Here is a 26,450-nt window from a genome sequence, read left to right on the forward strand (position 1 = left end):
CAAAAATATTCTCCCATTCTGTAGGTTTTCTGTTCACTATGATGATAGTTTATTTTGCTCTGCAACTCTTTAATTAGATCTCATTTGCCAATTTTTGCTTTCGTTGCAACTGCTTTTGGTGTTTTTGTCATGAAGTCTTTGCTCATGCCTATGTCCTGAATGGTATTGCCTGGGTTTTCCTCCAGGGTTTTTATAGTTTTGAGTTTTATATTTAAGTCTTCAATTCATATTGAGTTAATTTTTGCATATGGTATAAGGAAGGAGTCCAGTTTCAGTTTTCTGCATATGGCTAGCCAGTTCTCCCAGCATGATTTATTAAATAGGGAATGCTTTCCCCATTGCTTGTTTTTGTCAGGTTTGTCAAAGATTAGATGGTTGTAGGTGTGTGGTCTTATTTCTGAGTTTTCTATTCTGTTCCATTGGTCTATGTGTGTTTTGGTTACCAGCACCATTCTGTTTTGATTACTATAGTCTTGTAGTGTAGTTTGAAGTCAGATAGTGTGATGCCCCCAGCTTTATTCTTTTTCTTAGGATTGCCTTGGCTATTTGGGCTCTTTTTGCTTCCATATAAATTTTAAAATCGTTTTTCTAATTCAATGGTAGTTTCTAATAGAATGGTAGTTTCTATTCTATGTCAATGGTAGTTTCATGGGAATACCATTCAATCTACAAATTACTTTGAGCAGTATGCCCATTTTTAAGATATTGATTCTTCCTATTCATGATCATGGAATGTCTTTCCATTTGTTTGTGTCATCTCTAAATTCCTTGAGTAGTGGTTTGTAATTTCTCCTTGAAGAGGTCCTTCACTTCCCTTGTTAGCTATATTCCCAGGTATTTTATTATTTGTTTTGGCAGTTGTAAATGGGAATTCATTCATGATTTGGTTCTCTGTTTGCCTGTTGTTGGTATATAGGAATGCTTGTGATTTTTGCACATTGATTTTGTATCCTGAGACTTTGCTGAAATTGCTTATCAGCTTAAGATGCATTTGAGCTAAGATGGTGGGATTTTCTAGACATAAGATCATGTCATCTGCAAGCAAAGATAACTTGACTTCCTCTCTTTCTATCTAAATACCTTTATTTCTTTCCCTTGCTTGATTTCCTGGGCCAAACTTCCAATACGATGTTGAATAGGAGTGGTGAGAGAGGGCATCCTTATCTTGTGCCAGTTTTCAAGGTGAATGCGTCCAGCTTTTACCTATTCAGTATGATATTGGCTGTGTGTTTGTCATAGATGGCTCTTATTATTTTTAGGTATGTTCCTTCAATATCTAGTTTATTGAGAGTTTTTGTTTTGTTTTTTTGAGACAGAGTCTCACTTTGTCGCCCAGGCTGGAGTGCAGTGGGCCGATCTCGGCTCATTGCAAGCTCCGCCTCCCGGGTTCACACAATTCTCCTGCCTCAGCCTCCTGAGTAGCTGGGACTATAGGCACCCATACCACGCCTGGCTAATTTTTTGTATTTTTTAGTAGAGACAGGGTTTCACCGTGTTAACCAGGATGATCTCGATCTCTATTGAGAGTTTTTAACATGAAGCAATGTTAAATTTTATCAAAGGCCTTTTCTGCCTCTATTGAGATAATCATGTAGTTTTTGTCTTTGGTTCTGTTTATGTGACGAATCACATTATCAAATTTGCATATGTTGAACCAAACTTGCATCCTGGAGATGAAGCCAAGTTTATCATGGTGGATAAGCTTTTAGATGTGCTGTTGTATTCAGTCTGCCAGTATTTTGTTGAGAATTTTTGCATCAACGTTCATCAAGGATATTGACCTGAAGCTTGTTTTTTTTTTTTTTTTTTTTTGTATCTCTGCCAGATTTTGGTATCAGGATGATGCCAGCCTCATAAAATGAGTTAGGTAGGAATCCCGTCTTTTCAATTGTTTGGAATAGTTTCAGTGGGAATGGTACCAGCTCTTCTTTGTACCTCTGGTAGAATTCAGATGTAAATCTGTCTGGGCCTGGGTTTTTGTTTTTTTTTTTTTTTGGTTGGTAGGCTATTTATTACCGCCTCAATTTCAGAACTTGTTACTGGTCTATTCAGGGATTCAGTTTCTTCCTGGTTCAGTGTTGGGATCTAGTATATGTGCATACTGGAATTTATAGTATTCTCTGATGGTTGTTTGCATTTCTGTGGGGTCAGTGATGATATTCCACTTATCATTTCTGATTGTGTCTATTTGATTCTTCTCTTTTTTCCTTATTAGTCAATCTAGCAGTCTATTTTATTATTTTTTTCAAAAGGCAGTTCCTGGATTCATTTATTTTTTTGAAGAGTGTTTCATGTCACTATCTCCTTCAGTTTCACTCTGGTCTTGGTTCTTTCTTATTTTGAATTTTTTATATTTTCATATATTTTTTATTAGGTTTTTGGAGAACAGGTGGTGGTTGGTTACATGAATAAGTTCTTTAGTGGTGATTTTTGTGATTTTAGTGCACACATCATCCAAGCAGTATACATTGTACCCAATATGTACTCTATTCCTCACATCCCTCCCACCCCAAAGTCCATTGTGTCGTTCTTATGCCTGTGCATCCTCATAGCTTAGCTCCCACTCATGAGTCAGAACATATGATGTTTGATTTTCCATTCCTGGGTTACTTCACTTAGAATAATGGTCTCCAATTCCATCCAGGTTGATGTGAATGCCATTATTTTGTTCCTTTTAATGGCTGAGGAATATTCATACATATACTACATATACATATACTAAAATTTCTTTATCCACTCATTGATTGATAGGCATTTGGGCTGGTTCCATATTTTTGCCACTGCAAATTGTGCTGCCATACACGTGTGTCAAGTATCTTTTTCATATAATGACTTCTTTTCCTCTGGGTAGATTCCCAGTAGTGGGATTGCTGGAACAAATGGTAGTTCAACTTTTAGTTCTTTGAGGGATCTCTACACTGTTTTCCATAGTGGTTGTACTAGTTTATATTCCCACTAGCAGTATAAAAGTGTTCTCTTTTCACCACATCCATGCCACCATGCCAACATCTAATTTTTAAAATATTTTTATTATGGCCATTCTTGCAGGAGTAAGGTGGAATTGTATGGTGGTTTAGATATTAGGGTGATACTAGCTTCATAGAATGATTTAGGGAGGACTCCCTCTCTCTCTATCTTTTGGAATAGTTTCAGGATGATTGGTATTAATTCTTTAAAAGTATGGGCCGGGTGCAGTGGCTCACACCTGTAATCCCAGCACTCTGCGAGGCCAAGGTGGGCAGATCACGAGGTCAGGAGATTGAGACCATCCTGACTAACACTGTGAAACCCTGTCTTTACTAAAAGAAAATACAAAAAATTAGCTGGGTGTGGTGGTGGGCACCAGTAGTCCCAGCTACTTGGGAGGCTGAGGTAGGAGAATGGCGTGAACATGGGAGGCAGAGCATGCAGTGAGCGCCACCACACTCCAGCCTGGGTGACAGAGCAAGACTCCGTCTCAAAAAAAAAAAAAAAAAAAAATCTGATAAAATTCAGCTATGAATCTATTTGGTCCTGGACTTTTTTTGTTGGCAGTTATTTTTATGACCATTTAAATCTTGCTGCTTGTTATTGGTCTGTTCAGAGTTTCTATTTCTTCCTGACTTAATCTAGGAGTGTTGTATACTTCCAGGAATTTATTCATCTCCTCTAGGTTTCCTAGTTTACGCACATAAAGGTGTTCATAGTAGCCTGGAATGATCTTTTGTATTTCTGTGGTATTGGTTATAATATATCCTGTTTCATTTCTAATGGAGCTTCTCTCTTCTTTTCTTGGTCAATTTTGCTAATTGTCTATCAATTTTATTTTTTCCCCCAAATAACCAGCTTTTGGTTTCATTAGTCTTTTTATTTTTGTTTGTTTGTTTGTTTTGTTTGTTTCAGTTTCATTTAGTCAACTCTGATCTTTGTTATTTCTTTTCTTCTGCTGGGTCTCGGTTTGATTTGTTCTTGTTTCCCTAGTTCCTTGAGGTGTGACCTTAGATCGTCCATTTGTGCTCTTTCAGATTTATTGATGTAGGCATTTAATGTGATGAAGTTTCCTTTAGCACTGCCTTTGCTGTATCCAAGAGGTTCGATAGGTTATATCACTATTATTCAATTCAAAATTTTTTTTTAATTTTCGTCTTGATTTCATTGTTTACCCAACAACCATTCAAGAGCAGGTTATTTAATTTCTGTGTATTAGAATGGTTTTGAGGGTTCCTTTTGGAGTTGATTTCCAGTTTCACAGTGGTCTGAGAGAGTATTTGATATTTCAATTTTTTAAATATATATTGAGACTTGTTTTGTGGCCTATCATATGGTCTATCTTGGAAAATGTTCCACGTGCTGATGAGTAGAATGTTCTGTAAATATCTGTTAAGTCCATTCGTTCTAAGGTATAGTTTAAGTACATTGTTTCTTTGTTGACTTTCTGCCTTGAGGACATGTCTACTGCTGTCAGAGTATTAAAGCCCCCACTATTACTGTATTACTGTCTATCTCATTTCTTAGGTCTAGTAGTAATTGTATACATTTCGAAGCTGCAGTGTTAGGTGCATATATATTTATGATAGTGATATTTTCTTGTTGGACAAGTACTTTTATCAGTATATAATGTTCTTCTTTGTCTTTTTTAACTCTGTTGCTGTAAGGTTTGTTTTGTCTGATATAAGAATAGCTACCTGCCATTCTGTATTTTTTGAGTGGAGCATTTAAGCTATTTACATTCAATGTCAGTATTGATATGTGAGATACTATTCTATTCATTCTGTCATTTGTTGCCTGAATACCTTGCTTTTTTTCATAGTTTTTTGTTTTATAGATCCTGTGAGATTTATGCTTTAAGGATGTTCTATTTTAGTGTATTTGGAAAATATGTTTCAAGATTTAGAGCTCTTTTTAGCAGTTCTTATAGTGCTGGATTGGTAGTAGTGAATTCTTTCAGCATTTTTTTTTTTGGGGGGGGCATCTGAAAAAGGCTGTAACTTTCCTTCGTTTATGAAGCTTAGTTTTGCTGGATATAGTGTTCTTGGCTGATAATTATTTTGTTTAAGGAGGCTACAGATAGGGCCCCAATCCCTTCCAGCTTGTAGGGTTTCTGGTGAGAAATCTGTTAATTTGATAGGTTTTTCTTTATAGGCTACCTGAGGCTTTTACCTCACAGCTCTTAAGATTCTTTTCTTTGTCTTGGCTTTAGATAACCTGATAACTATGTGCCTAGGCAATGATCATTTTGTGATACATTTCCAAGCTGTTCTTCGAGCTTTTTGTGTTTGGATGTCTAGATCTCTAGCAAAGCCATGGAAGTTTTCCTCAATTATTCCTTCAAATATATTTTCCAAACTTTTAGATTTCTCTTCTTCCTCGAGAATATCAATTAATCTTAGGTTTTGTCATTTAACATAACTTCTTGGATACTTTGTTCATTTTTTAAAAGAATTCTTTCTTCTTTGTTGCAGTGAGTTAATTCAAAAGCCTTGTCTTCAATCCCTGAAGTTCTTTCTTCCACTTGTTCCATTCTATTGCTGAGACTTTCCAGTGTATTTTGCATTTCTCTAACTAAGTGTGTCCCTCCTTTCCAGAAATTGTGATTGTTTTTTACTTATGCTATCTATTTTACTGAAGATTTTTCCCTTCATATGTTGTATTCATTAAATTGGACTTCACTTTTCTCTGGTGCCTCCTTGATTAGCTTAATAATTGACTTTCTGAATTATTTTTCTGGCAATTCAGATGTTTATTCTTGGTTTGCACCCATTGCTGGTGAGCTGGTGTGATACTTTGGGGGTGGTAAAGAACCTTGTTTTATGTTACCAGAATTGTTTTTCTGGTTTATTCTCATTTGGCTAGACTACGTCAGAGGGAGAATTTGGGACTCACGGGCTGCTGGTCAGATTTTTTTGTCCCAAGGGGTGCTCCCTTGATGTGGAACTGTCCCTCTTCCCCTAGGGATGTGGCTTCCTGCAAACCAAACTGCAGTGATTGTTATTTTTCTCCTGGATCTAGCCACCCAGCAGAACTACTGGGCTCCAGGCTGGTACTGGGGAGTGTCTACAGAGAGTCCTGTGATGTGAACCATCTTCAGTTCTCTCAGCCATGGATACCAGTACCTGCTCTGATGGAGGTGGGAGGGGAATGAAGTGGACTCTCTTAGGGTCTTTGGTTGTGGTTTTGTTTATTGTACTAGTTTTGAGTTGGTTGACTTCTAGCCAGGAGGTGGCACTTCCAAGAGAGCATCAGCTGTAGTGGTAGAATAGGGAGGATCAGGTGGTGGGTGAGGCCATAGAGCTCCCAAGAGATTATGTCCTTTGTCTTTGGCTACCAGGGCAGGTAGAGAAAGACCATCAGGTGGTGGCAGGATTCGGTGTGTCTGAGTGCAGACTCTCCATGGGTGGGGCTTGCTGTGGCTGCTTTGAGGAATGGAGTTGTGGTTCTCAGGTCAATGGGGTTGTTCCCAGGGGAATTATGACTGTCTCTGCTGTGTCATACAGGTCACCAGGGAAGTAGGGAAAAGCCAGCACTTACAGTCCTCACCCAGCTTCCATGTAGCCCAAAAGACCAGTCTCACTTCCCCCATACTTATCTAACAGCACCGAGTTTATTTCCAGGCAACTGGTAAGCTGGGCTGAGAACTAGCCCCAGGCTACTGACCTGCCAGCTGAGAAAGCAAGCAGGGCTTTCAGGATTTATGCCTTCCCACTTGCAGCAGCTTCTGTGCTGTGTCTGCACTCCTGATTCACTCCCACCCCCAGGTTCTGTCCAGGAAACTTTGCATTCCATTGAAATTGTTACAAAGTTCAGCTGGAAGTTTCCTTCTTCATGTGGTCTATTCCCATTTCCTCTGGCAGCCCTCCCCAAGAACCCCTGTGAGACAAAGTCAGAATTGGCTTTCCTGGGAACTGAGAGAGCCCACAGGGCTCTTCACCCTACTCTTCCTACTCCTGTTTTTCACTTGGCTGTCTAAATTTGTCTCAGCTCCAGGTAAGTCCAAATCCTTCTCTGGTGATCTGGACCATCAGGTTCCCCAGTAAGGGTGTGAGTTCAGGGGCAGATGATTCCTTTTCACACTTTCACAATTTGGGTACTTACAGTTTTTCAGCTGTTTCCAGGGGCCTGCAGCAGCAATCCACTTCCTTCAAAGCGTCTATGGATTGTCTCGGCTTTCCTGGTATGTTCCTGTGGGTAGTTCTTGGAGCAGTTCACGATGTGAGCCTCCACATGTTGCTCTGTCCATCCAAGTGGGAGCTGCAAGTTAGTCCTGCCTCCCATCTGTAATTTTTATTCTGAGTCCTGATCTTTATTTCTTGTCTTCCGCTAGCTTTGGAGTTTGTTTGCTGCTGGTTCTTCTAGTTGTGATGTTAGGTTAACTTGATATATTTCTAGCTTTTTGATGTGGGCATTTATTGCTATAAATTTCACTCTTAACACTGCTTTAGCTGCATCCCAGAGAGTCTGGCACATTGTCTCTTTGTTCTCGTTAGTTTCAAAAAACTTCTTGATTTCTGCCCTTACTTCATTATTTACCCAGGAGTCATTCAGGAGCAGTTTGTATAATTTCCATGTAGTTATGTGGTTTTGAGTGAATTTTTAAATCTTGTATTCTAATTTAGTTGCACTGTGGTCTGAGAGACTGTTTGCTATGATTTCAGTTCTTTTGCATTTGCTGAGGAGTGTTTCACTTTGATCATGTGATCAATTTTAGAGAAAGTGCCATGTGGCAATGAGAAGAATGTATATTCTTGAGGTGGAGAGTTCTGTAGATAGCTATTAGGTCCACTTGATCCAGAGTGGAGTTCAGGTCCTGAATATCTTTGTTAATTTTCTGTCTCAATGATCTAATATTGTCAGTGGTTTGTTAAAGTTGCTCGCTATTATATTGCGGGAGTCTAAGAACTTGCTTTATGAATATGGTGCTCCTGTACTGAGTGCATATATATTTAGGATAGTTAGCTCTTCTTGTTGAATTGAACCCTTTACCAGTATGTAATGCCCTTCTTTGTCTTTTTTATCTTTATTGGTTTAAACTAGGATTGTGACCCCTGCTTTTTTCTGTTTTCCATTTTCTTGGTAAATTTTACTCCATTCCTTTGTTTTGAGCCTATGTGTGACTTTGCACGTGAGATGGGTCTCGGGAAGACAGCATACTGATGGGTCTTGGCTCTTTATCTAGCTTGCCATTCTGTGTCTTTAAATTGAAACATTTAGCTCATTTACATTTAAGGTTAGTATTGTGTGTGAATTTTATCCTGTCCTCATGATGCTAGCTGGTTATTTTGCAGACTGGTTTATGTGGTTGCTTTATAGTGTCACTGGTTTGTATACTTCAGTGTTTTTGTAGTGGCTGGTAATGGTTTTTTCTTTTGATATTTAGTGCTTCCTTCAGGAGCTCTTGCAAGGCTGGCCTGGTGATGACAAATTCCCTCAGCATTTGCTTGCCTGAAAAGGATCTTATTTCTCCTTCACTTACGAAGCTAACTTCTGCTGGTTCTGAAACTCTGGGTTGGAAATTCTTGAAGAATGTTGAATATTGTCCCCCAATCTCTTCTGGCTTGTAGGGTTTCTGCTAAGAGGACCACTGTTAGTCTGATGGGTTTCCCTTTGTAGGTGACCTGGCCTTTCTCTCTGACTGCTGTTAACATTTTTTTTTTCTTTCATTTGGACCTTGGGGAATTGTATTAGTCTTTTCTCATGCTACTATAATGAACTGCCCGAGACTGGGTAATTTATAAAGGAAAGAGATTTAATTGACTTACAGTTCCACATTGCTGGGGAGCCCTCAGGAAACTTATAATCGTGGTAGAAGGCAAAGGAGAAACAAGCACCTTCTTAACAGGGCAGAGTCAGTGCAAGCAGGGGAAATGCCAGATGTTTCTAAAACTATCAGATCTCATGAGACTCACCCACTATCACAAGAAGAGCATGGGAGAAACAGCCCTGGATCCAATTACCTCCACCTGGTCTCACCCTTGACATGTGGGGATTATTGGGATTATAATTCATGATGAGATTTTGGGTGGGGACACAGCCAAACCATAGCAAGAGTCTGATGATTATGTGTCTTGGGTCGATGTTATGGAGTATCATACTGGGGTTCTCTGCAGTTCCTGAATTTGAATGTTGGCCTGTCTTGCTAAGGTTTGGGAAGTTCTGGATGATATCCTCAAGTACGTTTTCCAACTTGATTCCATTCTCCCCACCCCTTTCAGGTCCCCCAATCAATCATAGGTTCTGTCTCTTTACATAATCTCATACTTTTTGGAGATTTCATTCATTCCTTTTCATTCTTTTTTTTTTTTTTTCTTATTCTTGTCTGCCTGTCTTATTTCAGAAAAATAGTCTTCAAGCACTGAGATTCTTTCTTCCACTTGGTCTATTCTGTTATTGATACTCATGATTGCATTGTGAATGTCTCATGTTGTGTTCCTCTCTAAACTGGCTATCAGCTCCTGTATTATTTTATCATGATTTTTAGCTTCTTTGCATTGAGTTACAACATGCTCCTTTAGCTCAGCAAAGTTCATTATTACCCACCTTCTGAAGCCTATTTCTATCAGTTCAGCCAAGCCTCAACCCAGTTCTGTGCCCTTGCTGGGGAGAGGTGTTGCGGTCATTTGAAGGAGATGAGGCACTCTGACTTTTTGAGTTTTCAGCATTTTTGCATTTATTCTTTCTGAATCTTTGTGGGCTTTTCTACCTTCGATCTTTAAGGTTGTTGACCTTTGAATGGGGTTTTTGTTGATGTTATTTTCTGTTTGTTTGTTTTTCTTTTAACAGTCAGGCTACTCTTCCATAGGCCTGCTGCAGTTTGCTGGGGTTCTGCTCCAGACCCTAGTTGCCTCAGTTTTTCCTGTACCTGTATGTATTACCAGTGAAGGCTGAGAAACAGCAGAGATGATGGCAGCCTGCTCCTGCCTCTGGAAGCTCTATCTGGAGGTTTAGTGACCTGTTGCCAGCCAGAATTGCACCTATAGGAGGTAGCTGGAGACCGTTGTTGGGGGTCTCACCCAGTCAGGAGGAACAGGATTAGAGACCTGCTTAAATAAGAAATCTGGCTGATTTTTGGTAGTACAGCTGTGCTGCATTGTGGGGGACCCTTTCTTGTCCAGACCCTTGGACTCTCCAGAGCCAGCAGGTTATAACAGCTGAGTTGACTGAACCACAGAGATGACAGTCACCCCTCTCCCCAGGAACTTGGTCCTTCTCATGCAGATTCCAGCTGTCACTTTTGGCTGGCTGGAATTCCAAGCCAGTGGGTCTTAACTTGTGAGGTGCCGTTGAAGTGGGGCCCGTAAAATGACACTGCTTGGTTCCCTGGATACAGCCCACCTCCTAGGGGTATGTAGGGATAGATATTCCACCACACTGGGAATCCCAGGGCCAGATTATGCAAAATTCCTGGGTCTCTGTGTGTGGCTGAGTGCCTGCTCTGCCGGGACTCCACACACCTCTGTGAGTCAGACCCGAGGCTCTGGTGGCATGGGCTAATGAAGGGATCTCCTGATCTGCAGGTTGCAAAAATCTGTGGGAGAAGCATGGTTTCCTGAGTGGGATCACTCACTACTTCCCTTGGCTCCATGCTGTTCCCAGGTGGCTGTCGCCCCACCTTGCTTTTCTTCATTCTCTACAGGTCAGGCTGTTTGCCTAGTCAGTCCCAGTGTGAGAGTCTGGATATTTCAGTTGAAGGTGCTGAATTCAGGCATCACTTTCATTCCTCTCTGTGAGGGCCACAGACTGCAGCTGCTTTTAATTGGCCATGTTGGCCCCAGGTCCAGCCTCTTTTTTCTAACGTTTAAATCAGTGGCCTGAGGCCATATGGCCTTGCAAGTCTTAAGAGAATCTGGTTTGCATGGTTCCAATCCTCCTGGTAAACAGCTCTCCATTTTATGAAATGAAGTTGACCCTTCAAATATGTCCTTTGGAGCAGGGGCTTTTGTAGTTCTGTCCATTGTCATCTAAACTTAACACAATAAGGCCGTTGGAGTAAAGAATGGCTTTCTAGAATGCAAGGCACTAAAATAAGGTAACACACTCCTTACTGTAGCATGCTAGTCCACTAGAGCCCAGTCTCACCTCCAGCCACACATCTTTCAAAGATATTTGTTGGAATTTATCATTTCATCATACAATCTCATCTATATTCAAATTCACTAATTTTGTTCTCAACTTTCTCATTTATATTTAACTTATTGATTTATTTTTATTGCCTTTCTGAAATTTTTATTCAGCTCTTTTTCAAACCTGCTTTCCCCGTTCCCTTTCAAACTGCTCCTGTGGTTCCTGTTATGTGAATTTAATCATTTGTTGTGTTTGCTATTTCTCAGACAGGCAAAGAATTGTTTCATCTTTGTTTTGTAATCTTTTACTCTGAGCTTATCTCTAGTAGGAATTGTCTAACACATGCCCTAAGCTGTAAATACATCTCTATTGTGAGGTTTTGAGTTTGTCTTTGCTCAGTGCCCTAAAGACTTCAATGATGCATTTTTAAGTTTGTTTCTGAGTCGAGGATTTCCACAGCATGTGAACTGTGTGCATTTGGACTTGATGCCTGGGCACAGAGCAGACCTGGGCGTCTAACTTCTCAGAGGCCACTTATTCCAAAGTGGTTGGCTGGCTTCCCCCCTGCATCCCTAGGGCAGTGGCAGTGTTTATTCTGGGACCCGAATTCAGACAGTCCTTTGAAGCTTCAGGCTTTATGCAGACATCTCAGCTCAAGTTTTGCGTAGAGAACTTAGGTCCCCATTCTTGCTCCTCACAGACTTTAAAACTCCAGTTGAGGTGGTAGGCCACAGCTCCTCAGCAGCCACTCAGTTTCAACTCCCTGGTGCAGCTACGCTTTCCTTGTTTTTCATTCCTGAAGAATTCCTGAAGAGTTCTGTTTTCTTCTGTTGTTAATGTTATATTATATCCAGCATCTCAATTTATTTGGAAAAGGAAAGCAGTCCCCTATTCAATCAGGCTGAAAATATGTGCTAAAAATTGTATACGCCTTACTTAGCTCAGTTCACACAACAAACCTACGCATAGATACTATTATTATCCTCACTTCACAGATGAGGCTCCCAAGGATTAGAAGGGTTCTGTTATTTTCCCAAAGTCAGAACATGATTCCCTAGAAATTCATGAGGCAGCTGTGATACCTAACTCATTACCCAAAGACTTGGCCTGTAACAACCCCTTTCGCTATCCCGTCTGTCTCATTCTGTGGTTCCTCAAAACCCAGGGCAGCTGGTCACTTAGAAGACTGCTCACTCTGTTCAACCACACTCACATCAAAGCCCTCTCACTATTCTCCTGCTACAAATGGTCCTCTTCCCCTGTTCAAGTCCTTTCTATCTTGCAATAACTTGTCTCAGACTCACTTTCTCAATCAGTCACCCCTCCATCCATCTCTTTCCCCTCTCTAGTGAGTATTGTAAGCTCAGATCAGGAATGAGGGGAGAATAGGCAAGACAAAAGCATTATCAGAACTGTGCAGTCAAGGAAGTGGAGAAAGAGTAGGGGAATGCAAAAGCAATGGTAGTATTCTGGCTTGGATGACAGATTGCATGAGGGAGTGTTTACTGAAGCCAGGGATCACAGGAGAGGGAGCAGGCTAGGCTGTAGCATGGGAGACATTGAGCTCAAACTTGGACACAATGTGTTTGAAGTACCTGTAGAACATCCAAGTAGGACCATTTGGAGGTACTCTGACATGCAAGTACACCATTTAGAAGATGATTCTCTGCTCAAGATCCTGATTTGGAAGTGAGTATGACATTGGTTATGTGTGAAGTGATAATACAAGAGGCCGCATGTGGAAGCCCACAGTGGTGTGTGTGTTAGTTCTAACTTACAACAAGATTGTGTGTTCCTTGAGTTAAGATATCATGTCATTTCAGTCACACAATAATAGTGAAGGACTTCAACAGCTCACTGACAGTGTTAGACAGATCATTGAGGCAGAAAACAAACAATGAAATTTGGGCATTAAACTAGACACTTGACCAACTGGACCTAAGAGACATCTACAGACTACTCCACCCAGCAACCACAGAACATACATTCTTCTTATCTGCACATGGAACACAGACTAAGATCGATCACATTCTCAGTCATAAAGCAAATCAAAACCATACTAAGCACACTCTCAAGACTGCAATGCAGCAAAAATAGAAATCAATACCAAGATCTCTCAAAACTGCATGAAAACATGGAAGTTAAACAACTTGCTCCTGAATAACCCTTGGGTGAACAACAAATTTAAGGCAGAAATCAAAAAATTCTTTGAAATAGTTGAAAATGGAGACACAACTTACCAAAATCTTTGGGATGCAGCTAAGAGGAAAGTGTATAGCACTAAAATGCCTTCATTAAGAGGTTAGAAAGATTTCAATTCAACAATCTAACATAACACCTAGAGGAAGAAGGGGAGAAAAAGAACAATCCAACTCCAAAGATAGCAGAAGAAATAACTAACATCAGAGGAGAACTGAACAAAATCCATACAAAAGATCAGTAAAACCAAGAGTTGCTTTTTCAAAAGAATAAACAAGATTGATAGAACACTAGCTAGATTAACAAATAAAAAGAGAAGATCTCAACAGACACAATTGGAAATGACAAAGATGACATTACAATCAATCCCACAAAAAGCAAAAGATCCTCAGAGACCATTATGAAAACCTCTATGTATACAAACTAGGAAATCTAGAGAAAGTGGATAAATTCCTGGTAACACACAATCTCCCAAGATTGAACTAGGAAGCACATGAAAACCTGAACAAATAATGAATTCCAAAATTTTAAAAACCTACTAACCAAAAAGAGCCCTAGACCAGATGGATTCACAGCCCATTATCAGATCTGCAAAGAACTGATAACAATCCTACTGAAACTATTCCAAAAAGTTGAAGAGAAGGAGCTCCTCCCTAACTCATTCTATGAAACTAGCATCATTCTGATACAAAAATTTGGCAGAGACACAACATAAAAAGAAAACTTCAAGCCAGTATCCATGATGAACATAGATGTAAAAATCCCCAATGAAATACTAGCAAACCAAATACAACAGCACATCAAAAAGTTAATTCACCACAGTCAAGATTTTATTCCTGGGATGCAAGGTTGATTCAACACATGCAAATCTATAAATGTGATTCACCAAATGTGATTCACCATGTGAACAGAATCAAAAACCACACAATTATCTTAATAGATGCAGAAAAAGCCTTTGGTAAAATCCAGCATCCCTTCATGATAAAAACCCTCAACAGACAAGGCATCAAAGGAACATATTTCAAAATATTAAGGGCCATCTATGACAAACCCACAGCCAACATTATACTAAATGGAGAAAAGCCCAAGAAGAACCATTCCCCTTGAGCACTAGAACAAGACAAGGACACCTATTCTCACCACTCCTTTTCAACATAGTACTGGAAGTCCTAGTCAGAGCAATTAGGCAAGAGAAAGAAATAAAATGCATCCAAACAGAAAAAGAATAAGTCAAACCATCTCTCTTTTCCAATGATATGATTCCTTACTTAGAAAACCCTAAAGACTGCCAAAAGGCTCCTGGAATGGATAAAGTTTCAGGATACAAAATTAATGTACAAAAATTAGTAACATTTCTATACACCAATAATGTTCTAGCTGAGAACCAAATCAGGAACATAATCCCATCTACAATAGCCACAAAATAAATGAAATTCCTGAGAATTCATCTAACCAAGGAGATAAAAGATCTCTGCAAAGAAAACTACAAAACACTGCCAAAACAAATCAGAGATGACACAAAGAAATGGGAAAACATTTCATGCTTAAGGATTGGAAGAATCAATATCATTAAAATGACCATACTTCCCAAAGCAATTTATACATTAAATGTTATCCCTATCAAAATACCAATGTCATTTTTCACAGAATTAGAAAAATCTACTCATAAATTTATGTGAAACAGACAAACAACAAAAACAAAGAACCACAGCAATACTGAGCAAAAGAAAGGAAAGGGAAAGGAAAGGGAAAGGGAAAGGAAAGGAAGAAAGACCAAAAACCTGGGGGCATCACACTACTCGACTTCAAATTATACCGTAAGGCAACAGTAACAAAAACAGCATGATACTGGTACAAAAACAGACACATAGACCAATGGAACCAAATAGAGAACCCAGAAATAAATCTGCACATCTACAGCCATCTGATCTTCAGCAAAATAGACAAAAAATAAGCAATGGAATAAAGACAGTCTATTCAATGAATGGTGTTGGGATAATGGGCTAGCCATATGGAACAGAATGAAGCTGGACTCCTACCTCTCATCATATACAAAAATTAACTCAAAATGGATTAAAAATTGAAATGTAAAACCCCAATTATAAAAATCCTAGAAGAAAACCTAGGAACTACCCTTCTCAACATCAGCTTTGGCAAAGAATTTATGGCTAAGTCTCACAGAAATTGACAAGTGGGAGCCAAAGTAAAGGGCTTCTTCACAGCAAAAGAATTTATCAACAGAGTAAACAGCCTACAGGATGGGAGAAAATATTCATAAACTATGCATTTAACAAAATTCTAATATCCAGAATCTACAAGGAACATAAATCAACAAGCAAAAACAAATAATCTCATTTAAAAATGGGCAAAGGATATGAACAGATACTTCTCAAAAGCAGATGTAAAAGTGGCCAACAAAAATATGAAAAAAATGCACATCATTAATCGTCAGAAAAATTCAAATCAAAACCACAAAGAGATATTATCTCATACCAGTCAGAATGGCAATTATTAAAAAGTCACAAATAACAGATGCTGGCAAGGCTATGGAGAGAAAGGAATAAACTGTTGGTGGGAATGCAAACTAGTTCAGCCACCATAGAAAGCAGTTTGGAAATTTCTCAAGGAACTTAGAACTACAATTTGACCAGCAATCCCATTACTGGGTATATATTCAGAAGAAAAGAAATTGTTTTACCAAAAAGACACATGCATTTGTATGTTCATAGCAGCACTGTTCACAATAGCAAAGACACAGGACCAACCTAGGTGCCCATCAACAGTGGACTGAATAAAGAAAATGTGGTACATATATACCATGGAATACTATGCAGCCATAAGAAAGAATTAAATCATGTCCTTTGCAGCAACATAGATGGAGCCAAAGGCCATTATTCTAAGCAAATTAACACAAAAAAAGAAAACCAAATACCACATTTTTTCACTTATAAGTGGAAGCTAAACATTGAATACTCATAGACATAAATATAAGAATGATAGACACTGGGACTAATAGATGGGGGAGGAAAAGAGAGGGGAATGGTTTGAAAAACCACCTATTGGTTATTATGCTTGGGTATTACCTGTGTGATAGGATCATTTGTACCTCAAACCTCAGAGTCACACAATATACCCATGTAACAATCTGCATATGTACCCCTCAATCTAAAATAAAAGTTGAAATTATCTTGAAAAATGATGTCATTTCTTTCTCATTAATTTTCTAATATTGCCTAAGAAAGAACTGGTCCTATTTTGTAGGGTTGTGGTAAAGATTAAATAGTGTAAGGAGGAATATGAAAAGCTGCTTCAATATTGAAAAGCGTGTTCCAAGATTGATTGATTGTTTTTATGACTGTCACCCCCTTCTCCCACCTGGAAGCCTCCAGATCTCCCATTGCCTACAGAATAAAAGCAACCCAAGTGCTCAGTTTCAGATCTCTCCTTGCAGCCTTATTGCACACTCTTCACCTTTCCCAAATGTAGGCTGACACCCCCAAACTCTCTCATCCCCATCCACCTCAACAGTTAACATGGCACCTTGCACAAATCTGTGCTGGATATGAATCCCGATCTGTTACAAGCCTTTCTGTCAATTCCATGACCGGACTATAAGCTCCATAAAGGCGGGTGCTTTTTTTGTTTGCAAAGTAGGATATGCATTTTAATAAATGTCTGTAGGAGTTAACAAATGAGTGAATGTGTGTATCTTTATATGCTCGCAAACCTAGTACCTCTGACAATAAAAATAGATGAATGAATAGAGGAATAAGAGGTTTCTGCTTCACTGCCTTAGAATTTATTACTTGCCAACTATTCGTAATGAAATATTAACAGTTCTTGAATATCCACCCTAAATTCCACCTTCCCCACGCTGGAAAGAATCTTTCCATTCCCTGGGACCTCACAGTGCCTTGCACCTGGTCTACAACACTTACCTCAAGGTTCATTACATTTGAAGATTTTGTGTACTTCATACACCCCCTCCATTAGATTGTAAATCTTGAAAGCAAAGGACATATCTCATAACCTCTGTATCTCTTGCAGTACCTAGTAGACATAATAGTTGATAGATAGTAGTTGGTAGGTGAATGTATCTCATGTTGAATAGCTGCATTCAAAAACACCTGATTTCCTGGGGAAACCAAGTCAGAACTTCCGACCCGGCCACTCATATAACGCTTGGATCAACCAGCCAGCAACTACATGGAGAACCTCTCACCCGATTTTCTCCTCCTTATCTCATGGGAGGCTTCCCTGGCCCCCAACTCACACTGAAATTCCAGCATACTCCTAACTCAGACCTCCTTTGGCATCGTCCCCACTACTGTTCCTGAACGTGTATCCCTGGGTCTCTGGTCTCTGAGTCACTTACCAGGTAAGCTGCAGCTGCCTGCCTTGGGAGCATATCTGCAGGTGTCCAGAGATTCATGTGTCTTTGGTCTAGGTAAGGCCTTAGGCATCATTCCAGGGGATAGTGTCAGACATTCTTGGAGCTTGGACATGCTTGGTGTGGCTGGGTACACCAGTGATTCATGAACAGTCGGGAATTAAAGTTCTTCTCTCCCCCAAGGAAGGGTCACTTTGCTGAATTTTCTTCTTTCTTGGTTGAACTATGCATTGACACATTTATTTTAGCTGCCTCCTGGCTTGATCATTTTTCAATTATAGTTTGTCCCTGCAGTTCTAGCAGAGGGTCAATGTGGGTCTCTTCCTGATCATAGATCCACGTTTATAAAACCCTAATTAGGCATTTCCTTTAGCTGCTGTCATGGATTACTTGGTGGAAAAACTCTGCAGGCATTAGCCTTGTGTGAGCTAAAAGATTGTTTAGACACCCAATTAGGAGCTCACTGGGGCAGCTCCCAAGCATTCCTACCTCTGACTCTTGGCTGAGGCTGTTCTTCATACCAACGATGCTCTCCCTGTTGATCCTGGAGAATATAAATCTTGCCATCTTTTGTTATCCATATTAAAATGAGATAAAATGTGTCCCTTTTACATTAACAGGATTTTGATTTTTTCTAATACTCAGTGTGGAAAGGGTACAATGCATATGCTGTCTTACCCTCTGCGAGTAGGAGTATAAATAGGCATAATCTTTGCAGAAAAAAAAACATTGATAATATGTATCAAGAGTCTTAAAAATACCTCCAGCTTTTGATCCAGTAATTCCATTTCCAGGAATCTTTCCTAAGGATATAATCAGAAATGCAAACAAATATTTATACACAATAAATTCATTACAGTACCATTTATAATAACTGTTACATATCTGGAAATAATTAAGTATAGTATAGCCATATTACACAGCTACTTAAAATGAAATTTGTAAAGGCATCTTAGTGCTGATGCTAAATGAAACATGCAAACTCTCAAATTCTTATGCAGTGTGATCCAAATAGACCTTTCCCAGCTGTTGTTTCACAGGATGTTTATAGGAATGCTACAAGTAGAAAAGTTCTATTTTTCAGTAAGGTTGAAAAGTTATTATAGTTTGAGAATCACTGTTTTTATGCCGGGCATCATGGGGGCTGTTGTTCAATGCAGCACGCTTTGGAAGAACTGGAGAAAAAACACCTAGGAAAAAAATTGTAATGTTGAGAGGGGATGCTGCCACTGTTGAGTTATAGAATTACTTCTTTGCAATGTTTTGTGTTGTCCTACAAAAATGCTAAGTGTTATAAATGAAATAATGCCAGAGGATTATTCTCCATCCAGCTTCGGCAGATGAGGATTGTTGTAGAGCTAGCTAAAGCACATGAATTCAACATGCCAGTCACACAGAGAGGATGGTCACTGTGAGGGCGGTGACAGAGGCCAGGATGGGGGAGCCCCCAAGTGCTGTCTGGTTGGTTCTCAGCGCTCTGCCTACATTCCACAGGGCATGGGGTATGGTCAGGGTTACCTCCCTGTCACCCACTTCCTCCCTGCCCTAGGCCTGACTGGAGGTTTCCAGATACCTCTGGGAATATCCTCAGGATGTAAACCATATTCCAGGTTACCTCTGTTGCTTGGCTATCCTTGATTGCAATCCTCAAGCCCAGGGTGCTCCTACCTCTTTGGGTTGGGTGCTTGATTCAAATATGTAGTTCTCTACTACTCTATCAGCCTTGCCCTCTATGTTCAGGTCTGCCTGTGTGCCACCTGCATGTCTTGGGGTCACCCCAATAACAGGCCTAGCTTGAGAGCCCTGCACCCAGCCCAGAGTTTGGTCCAGGGCATGGAGCATGAAGGGAGTGGAAACTGGGTTGGGACCTCTCACTGAGTATAACAGAACTTCATAGAGATCTGCCTGGACCCCTCCTGCTTACCTTCCAAAGTCCCCTAAAATATTCATCAGACTTTATCAGACTAATGGGCTTCAAAAGGAGCAATTTTCTGAGACATGAGGCAGGACAATATAAAAAGAACATTAAGGGAAAAAACCTTATTTCAAAATGAAAGGAGAAAGATTATTTAGCATCCCTGTTGGTGTTATCTATTCATGAGAAACAGCACATTTAATCCAGCCTGGAATTGTAGGGAGGGCTTTGATGCCCTCACCTTGGGGTCACCTTCATTCAGAACTCATCTGTCTCCTCTGCCACAGGTGGCAGAGTTGATGGAGACAAGAGGATGCAGATGAGAGACATTTCAGAGGTGGCCTTCACAGGGTGTGGGAGGGATTAGAGGGAGTGTGAAGGAGAGTCCAGCATGACTCCCAAGGCATTTGCTTAGGGATGGGACAGATGGTGGCATTGTTCTCGAGTCTTGGCACCATTCATGCCTCCCATCTCCCTTTCCAAGACATGCCCATCTTGGTTTCTATCTCGTCTCATGCTGTATGAATTCAGTCCCTTGAAGTTAAGAATCTTGACTCTGTTCCAGCCCCCACAGCATCTTTACCAATCCACTAAGCTGCCTTCTGTAGCCCTGGGCACTTGTGGGTTCCCAGAACAGAGGGTTTGGGGTTAAACAACTTGTGTGGGTATAAAGCGAGATCCTTGGTTCCTGATCAGCCTAGCAAACATCAGAGCCAACTGGCAATTTTGACACAAGATTCCCAGCCCTGAGACCAGGAGTCTTGGGTTTAAAAAGCTGTGAAAGGGTGTCCTGCACTGAGTTCAGGCCAGTAGGACCCACTTGTTATTCCTCTCTGCCTCCCCAGGTGCACCAAGGTAAGGCTGAAAAATCTCCCCATCATCCACTATCTGCCTGATGATGGAATTCTTGAGTATTTCTCTTTCCTACAGTTTGCCCCATCATGTTTGATGGTGAGCTTCTGTAACTTCAGTGTATGTCAACTGTTATATTCCTTGAGTGCTTTGCAATAAAAATTGTTGACCCAAAAATGTGTTGTTCTCCTTTCATAGAGTAAAAGCCTGTTTGTTTTATTACATATTCAATTTTAAATGTTGCTTCTCTTTCATTTTCTTAGATTTGTGACAAAGAGTGGCACTACTATGTCATCAATGTGGAATTTCCTGTGGTAACCTTATACATGGATGGAGCAACATATGAACCATACCTGGTGACCAATGACTGGCCCATTCATCCATCTCACATAGCCATGCAACTCACAGTCGGCGCTTGCTGGCAAGGTAATCCTAAGTGAAACCCTTTTCTCTGACCTGTTTGTGAATAGTTCTTGGAAGATAACTGGTAGAGAAAAAGGAAAAGCAAGTGGTGTGAGAATAGGCTAGAAAAATTACTACCCCTTACAAAAAAAATGCAAGACATATAAAAATGAGTATAAATCCACAAACTGAACATATTGTATAATAACAAGCTTAAGGCCAGATTTTGATTTTAGATCAACATGAGCAGTTTCATGGTTGTCTCTGAGTTGCTAATGTATTTTATTGTTTTGAAGTCTTATTCATTTCCAAACTGGGGCTATACAGAGAAAAAAACTGAGTATAGAATCTTGTGTTCAAATTTCTGGTTGGCTCTGATGAGTGCTAGGCTGATCAGGAACCAAGGATCTCCCTTTATCCCCACACAAATTGTTTAAGCCCCAAACCCTCTATTCTGGGAACTCACAAATGCCCAGGGCTTGCCCAGGGCTGTGGAACGCAGCTTGTCTACAAGCCATGGGGCCACAGAAAGCCACTCTCAAGGTCAGCTCAGCCCTATTGCCTTCCCTGGCATCTAAGGATAGAGGCCCTTTATGCCCTCCTGCTTGAAGGTGTCTGTCCCCTCCTCTCTTCCTGTGCTGTTGCCTCTCTCCTAATCCCCAAAACCAGGCTAATCTCCTCCTTGGGATCAGGAAACCCAGCTCTCCAAGCATGCATGTGATCTTTCTGTCTCTCATTCAGGTCTGCTGGAGTCTTTGTTTCAGCTCCTTTAAGGGCTGGGTATGATCTGAAGTACAAGTAAGAGAGCAGAAGGAAATGAAAATGCTCCCCAAATAAGCAGATGAGTACTTTGAGATATGACACAACCTTGTGTTGATGGATTCTGTGAAAATTACCAAGATTTGTGACTTTGACTCTTCACCATGAGGGGCTGGGGATAGAGGTGGGCAATAGTATAAGAATATGCCGGACAGGCGCAGTGGCTCACACCTGTAATCCCAGCACTTTGGGAGGCCGAGGCATGTCCCCAGAGTGGGGAAGTAGCCCCACAAAATAAAATGTGATTTTATAAGGAACTAAAATCAATAAGAATAAGCTAAGTTGCACTGCAATGACAAGCCCCAACTCTCAGTTCCTAAAATAATTCTCACTTCATATTTACTGAAAATCAGTGAGGGCTCTTTTCTGCCTTATCTGCAGTCAATAGACAGAGCAGCCACATTGCATGGCTGGATACGTAGCAAGAGGAAAAGAAAACATGGCAAATCGTGCACAAACTCTTAAAGCTTCCACTTGCAAGTGATGCCAATCATTTTTATTCGTATTTTATTGGACAAAGCAAATCAGAAGGCCACGTCTAACTACATCAGGGCAGGAAACTGAAATCTATACTGTATCTAGGAGAAAAATTGAAAATATTGCATTAACATTGATGAACGCCACAGTCTGTCCACTGGGCCAACAGATATTTTGTTTGGCTCTCTTTGCCACATGGAAACTACTCCCACCCGTCCTTAAATGGGACATGCCCAAAGTCTCACTTCTTACTGGTTTCAGGCTCAATGTCCAAGCTTTCCGAGTGATTCCTAGTGATCTCCTCATCAGGGTGAGATGCACAGAGGCCTATAGCAGGCCAAGATGTAGCTGCACTTGATGTGGAGACTATATACTAATAGGACAAATTACTTTCCACCAATGCAACCACCATGCCCTCCCCACCAACACACACATATTCATGCATCTGCATATGTGCACATGCACACATACCATACAACAGTAGAATGAGGCAGACCAACCAGCAAACTCTTTCAGTAAGAGGGAGAAATACAGCAGTCTTTGGTCCATAGCAATTCTGAAATCCCTTGGGGCAGATGTTATAAGGACCCCTCCCTTAGGGTGGGAAATATTATTTGTGGCCCTTTAATTCCATTCCCTGGAAGATGTTTCCTTCCTTAGTATCCTTCTAGACCACATCTGAAGAGGACATTGTCACTCTATAAATAGCAGCTCTACTATTGTATCTCATTACAGTTTATTTAAAAGCCATTCCACAAAAATGATTTCAAACAGGAAACCCAAGTATACATTGACTTTCAAAGAATGTAGTAGAAAGAATGACGACAAGGGTGTTCACCAAGTATTTTTGGTCCTTTTTCTAGATACATGCTAGGACTGATCTTCCGTAGAGTTAGGTGTGGTCATGGGACTTGCTTTGGCCAATTAACTGTGAGCAGAAGTGCCTTCTGTTGTTTCCTTGTGGAAACTTTAAAAGCTGGTATTGCAAGGAGGCCCTTTATACACATGGGGTGTTTACAGTTCTGAAAGAAAATGTTATCTGTCACAATTTGTAGATAAGGAAACTGAGGCTCAGAGATGAAGGAGTTTACCCAAAGTCACTCAGTTGAATATGCCCAACCTCAAGCCTTCAATACCTATGCTCTTTTCACTGTGTCTCACTGCCCTCTATTGCTAATTGGTCATTTTGCTTATGTAATTATGCTTGGAAAAAGGCAGGAGCTAATGTGTACTGATACAAATGCTACAAACTTTTCAACTCCAGAGACATATGACAACCCTGTAATAAATTTTTAAAAACACACAAGAATGCTGCATTCTCCTTGCTAATCTTTTATTTTGTAAAACCTAAGTGACCCACCAAGGAACAATAAAAGAGTTTCAGTTTTGGGGTTAAAAAAAAAAAAGTGATCTCAAATCAAATCCCAGCCTTGCCATCTAATAGCTGTATGGACACAGCAGTATCCTTAACTTCCTGGAGCTTGTATTTTATTTTTAATCTATGAAATAAGAGTAAGACCCACCTCACAGAATTCCTGTAGGGACTAGATGCTAGGCACATCTAGTATGCTTGCATGTTTTGCTTGAATGATTGTGTAAATTTTAGAACATCTCCCTGTCCTCCCCTCCACAACCGTCTCTGAGCCTCTCATCTAAGACCAACACTGCAGACAATCTGCAAGACCATAACATGCTCTAGCTTCTGTGGCCCTGGCTGGCTTTCCCATGGCTCCTTGCATGCACTGACTTTTTTCTCCTTCCTCAGGACCAACCCTCAAGTATTGACCCTGACCTCACAGGCTCACTGATGGTCAGGAAGGTAAATGAAGCTGGCAAATAGTCAGAGGACAGGTATTGGAAGGTGGGGCTTGAGATGTAGGTAGGAACCCGATCATGCAGTGGTTTGGGCCATGGGAAGATTACAGCGGAAGAAAAATGCTTAAGATCTTTAAAATTGGGCTTTATCAGAAGTCTCACAGGTCACCAGGAAGGTAAGGAAGGCAACACCGTATGCTGCGGCAGGGAAGTTTGGCGTACATGTATTCAGGGTTCCTTATCACTGAAATGTACGTGAACCACAAGGAGTGGAATCTGGGAAAAGGAGATGAGACCAAACCCTGGGACAGCACACTGCTTTGTTAAAGACTTTGGATTCCCACAAATATTCACATCCTCCTTGAAGCCACATTTTTGTCTTGGATGAAAATATCAAAAGATCTTTCAATAAGACATGATGCTGGGAAATTAATGGCCTATGATGCAGCCCTTATCTCTGCATGCTTCTAAACCTTCTGAAGTCCACTTAGATACATAGTATAAGCTCTCTGTCTGAACCTCTAATTGCCTTTGGGCTTGCAGTTGTGGGGAGTGTTTCAGGTGCTTTTGAGGTTGGCAAGGGAACTAGCTCCCATTTGTGAAATTTCCAATGAGGCTTTAACAATGGGAATAGAAAATGGTTTGATAGCAGCTGCTTGTTGGGATCTCCTGGGAACTGGCTCTAGCACTGTGGCTGGACAATGTTCTGCAGCCCCAATTAGACAACTCGTCCTATTAGCCAATTTGAAAGCCAAAATAGTCACTGAAACTTCATTTCCATTAGTATTTATTCTAGCAATTAAAAAAAAATGAGACTTCATTTACACTTAAGAAATGTTACCAGAAAAGCCTAGAGCATGTGGCATCTCTTGATTGTAGGGAAAGGCTTGTACAGTCGGGATGAACCTAGCATCACAAAAGAGGTCCCCTTCCTCTGTGTAGCTGTGGCTAATGCACATCCCCTTGCTATATGATTTCTGTGTCCCGGATGACACAGAACTCTCAGGATGGAGTCAGACCCTCTCCCATGGCTGAGCTCACCCAGTGCTGAGTCAGCTGCTCCTGGCTTTAGGCAAATACCAGGTTCCTTATTTCTCTATGGGTCACAAGGGAAAAGATCATTTAAAAGACTAAATTAATTTGTCCTTTTCCTTAGATTTCCTAATTATCACATTTCTTTGTCTCAAAAAAAAAAAAGAGTCTCGCTTTGTCGCCCAAGCTGGAGTGCAGTGGTGCGATCTCGGCTCACTGCAAGCTCCGCCTCCCGGGTTCACGCCATTCTCCTGCCTCAGCCTCCAAGTAGCTGGGACTACAGGCGCCCGCCACCACCACGCCCGGCTAATTTTTTGTATTTTTAGTAGAGACAGGGTTTCACCATGTTAGCCAGATCCGCCTGCCTTGGCCTCCCAAAGTGCTGGGATTACAGGCGTGAGCCACCGTGCCTGGCCATTTCTGAGAACAAAAATTCAAGTTCTATTCATAAACAGTAAAAATTGTATACTCACATCTGCCTCAATCCTGGACCTCTAAACTGGGCCTGATCACCCGGGTACTATAACCCAGCTGTGCAAGGGAGTGAGTCAGGTAGGTTGCCGGTTGTGCCAGACCAGTGCCTTAAAGATGCTGCAGCATGGGGAGGTCCGGGGCATCTCTCCCCATGCCACGACCAGAGCAACTCTGTTTTACTTATTTTGTGTTAGCCGTTAATGAAATGGCTAAGCATGTTTGAAGAACTACAGTTCTAGGCACTTTCTCACAAAGCTGCCACCCTGCTCCTTGCCTGATCCTCATCTATTCTTGGTGAGCTCATCTCAGGGTAGACTACCTGTGACTCCACTCTAGTGATTGCCTCAGCCCCTGTCTCTGCCAGGGGACTCTCCTCCAGTGTCGTGGGCTGTGACCTTCCTAGAGTGTCCAGTCTTGCCTACTCCTACTATGATACCTCCCCTCTAGTCTTAGATAAGGAAGCCTTTCTACTCTGGATCGTGGTCTTGCTGAATCCTACCCTCTACTTAACAAATAAGGCAGCAGGATGTAGAGAAGCTGTTTCTAAATATTAGAGCCTGTAAAGAGACAGATGCAGAATCCTCACTGTGGCTTTTGGGAGAAGCCGAAGCAAAGAATAGGAACGATCAAAAATGGATAAGAAGGCAGAAATAACCCCTGAGAGTTGCAGTAACGTATGATTTGTGGGTATAGGGAAATTGGAGCCTCATGTGGTCCTGAGATCATGTGGCTGCACATTTTCAGGTCATTTTTTTCTGCCAGACAATAGCATTAGTACAGACGCTTGGAGTGCATGCCTTCATTTAATAAGCTTGGTCTAATTTAGTACAAACTTCTCTTAATAAAGTCTGCGTTGAAATTATACTGAATCCCTAGTGTGTCTGCCGCTGGAAGAAAGAGGCACATGCTAGCATAGCCTGCCTTACATTCAGGTCACATTTTCCAAGGAGTTCTTCATGAAGCTCCAGTCCTACAGGATACCCTTTCACAAAGAGACCAAGGTCAAGTTGGGGAAACAGGATAAGCCATTCCCAAACC

The 26,450-nt window shown here is 40.9% G+C and overlaps 1 protein-coding gene across 1 annotated transcript in view; it reads left to right on the forward strand.

Moving 5' to 3' along the window:
• Positions 1-26,450, forward strand: part of CLSTN2 (calsyntenin 2) — a 679,153-nt gene that overhangs the window by 627,088 nt on the left and 25,615 nt on the right. The window contains exon 13 of the mRNA XM_011998542.1: positions 20,657-20,819. Within this exon, the coding sequence (XP_011853932.1) occupies positions 20,657-20,819 (163 nt within the window). The remainder of the gene's footprint in view (positions 1-20,656; positions 20,820-26,450) is intronic.

This window comes from Mandrillus leucophaeus, unplaced genomic scaffold, assembly GCF_000951045.1.
Source record: "Mandrillus leucophaeus isolate KB7577 unplaced genomic scaffold, Mleu.le_1.0 Scaffold573, whole genome shotgun sequence".
NCBI classification, from domain to species: Eukaryota; Metazoa; Chordata; class Mammalia; order Primates; family Cercopithecidae; genus Mandrillus; species Mandrillus leucophaeus.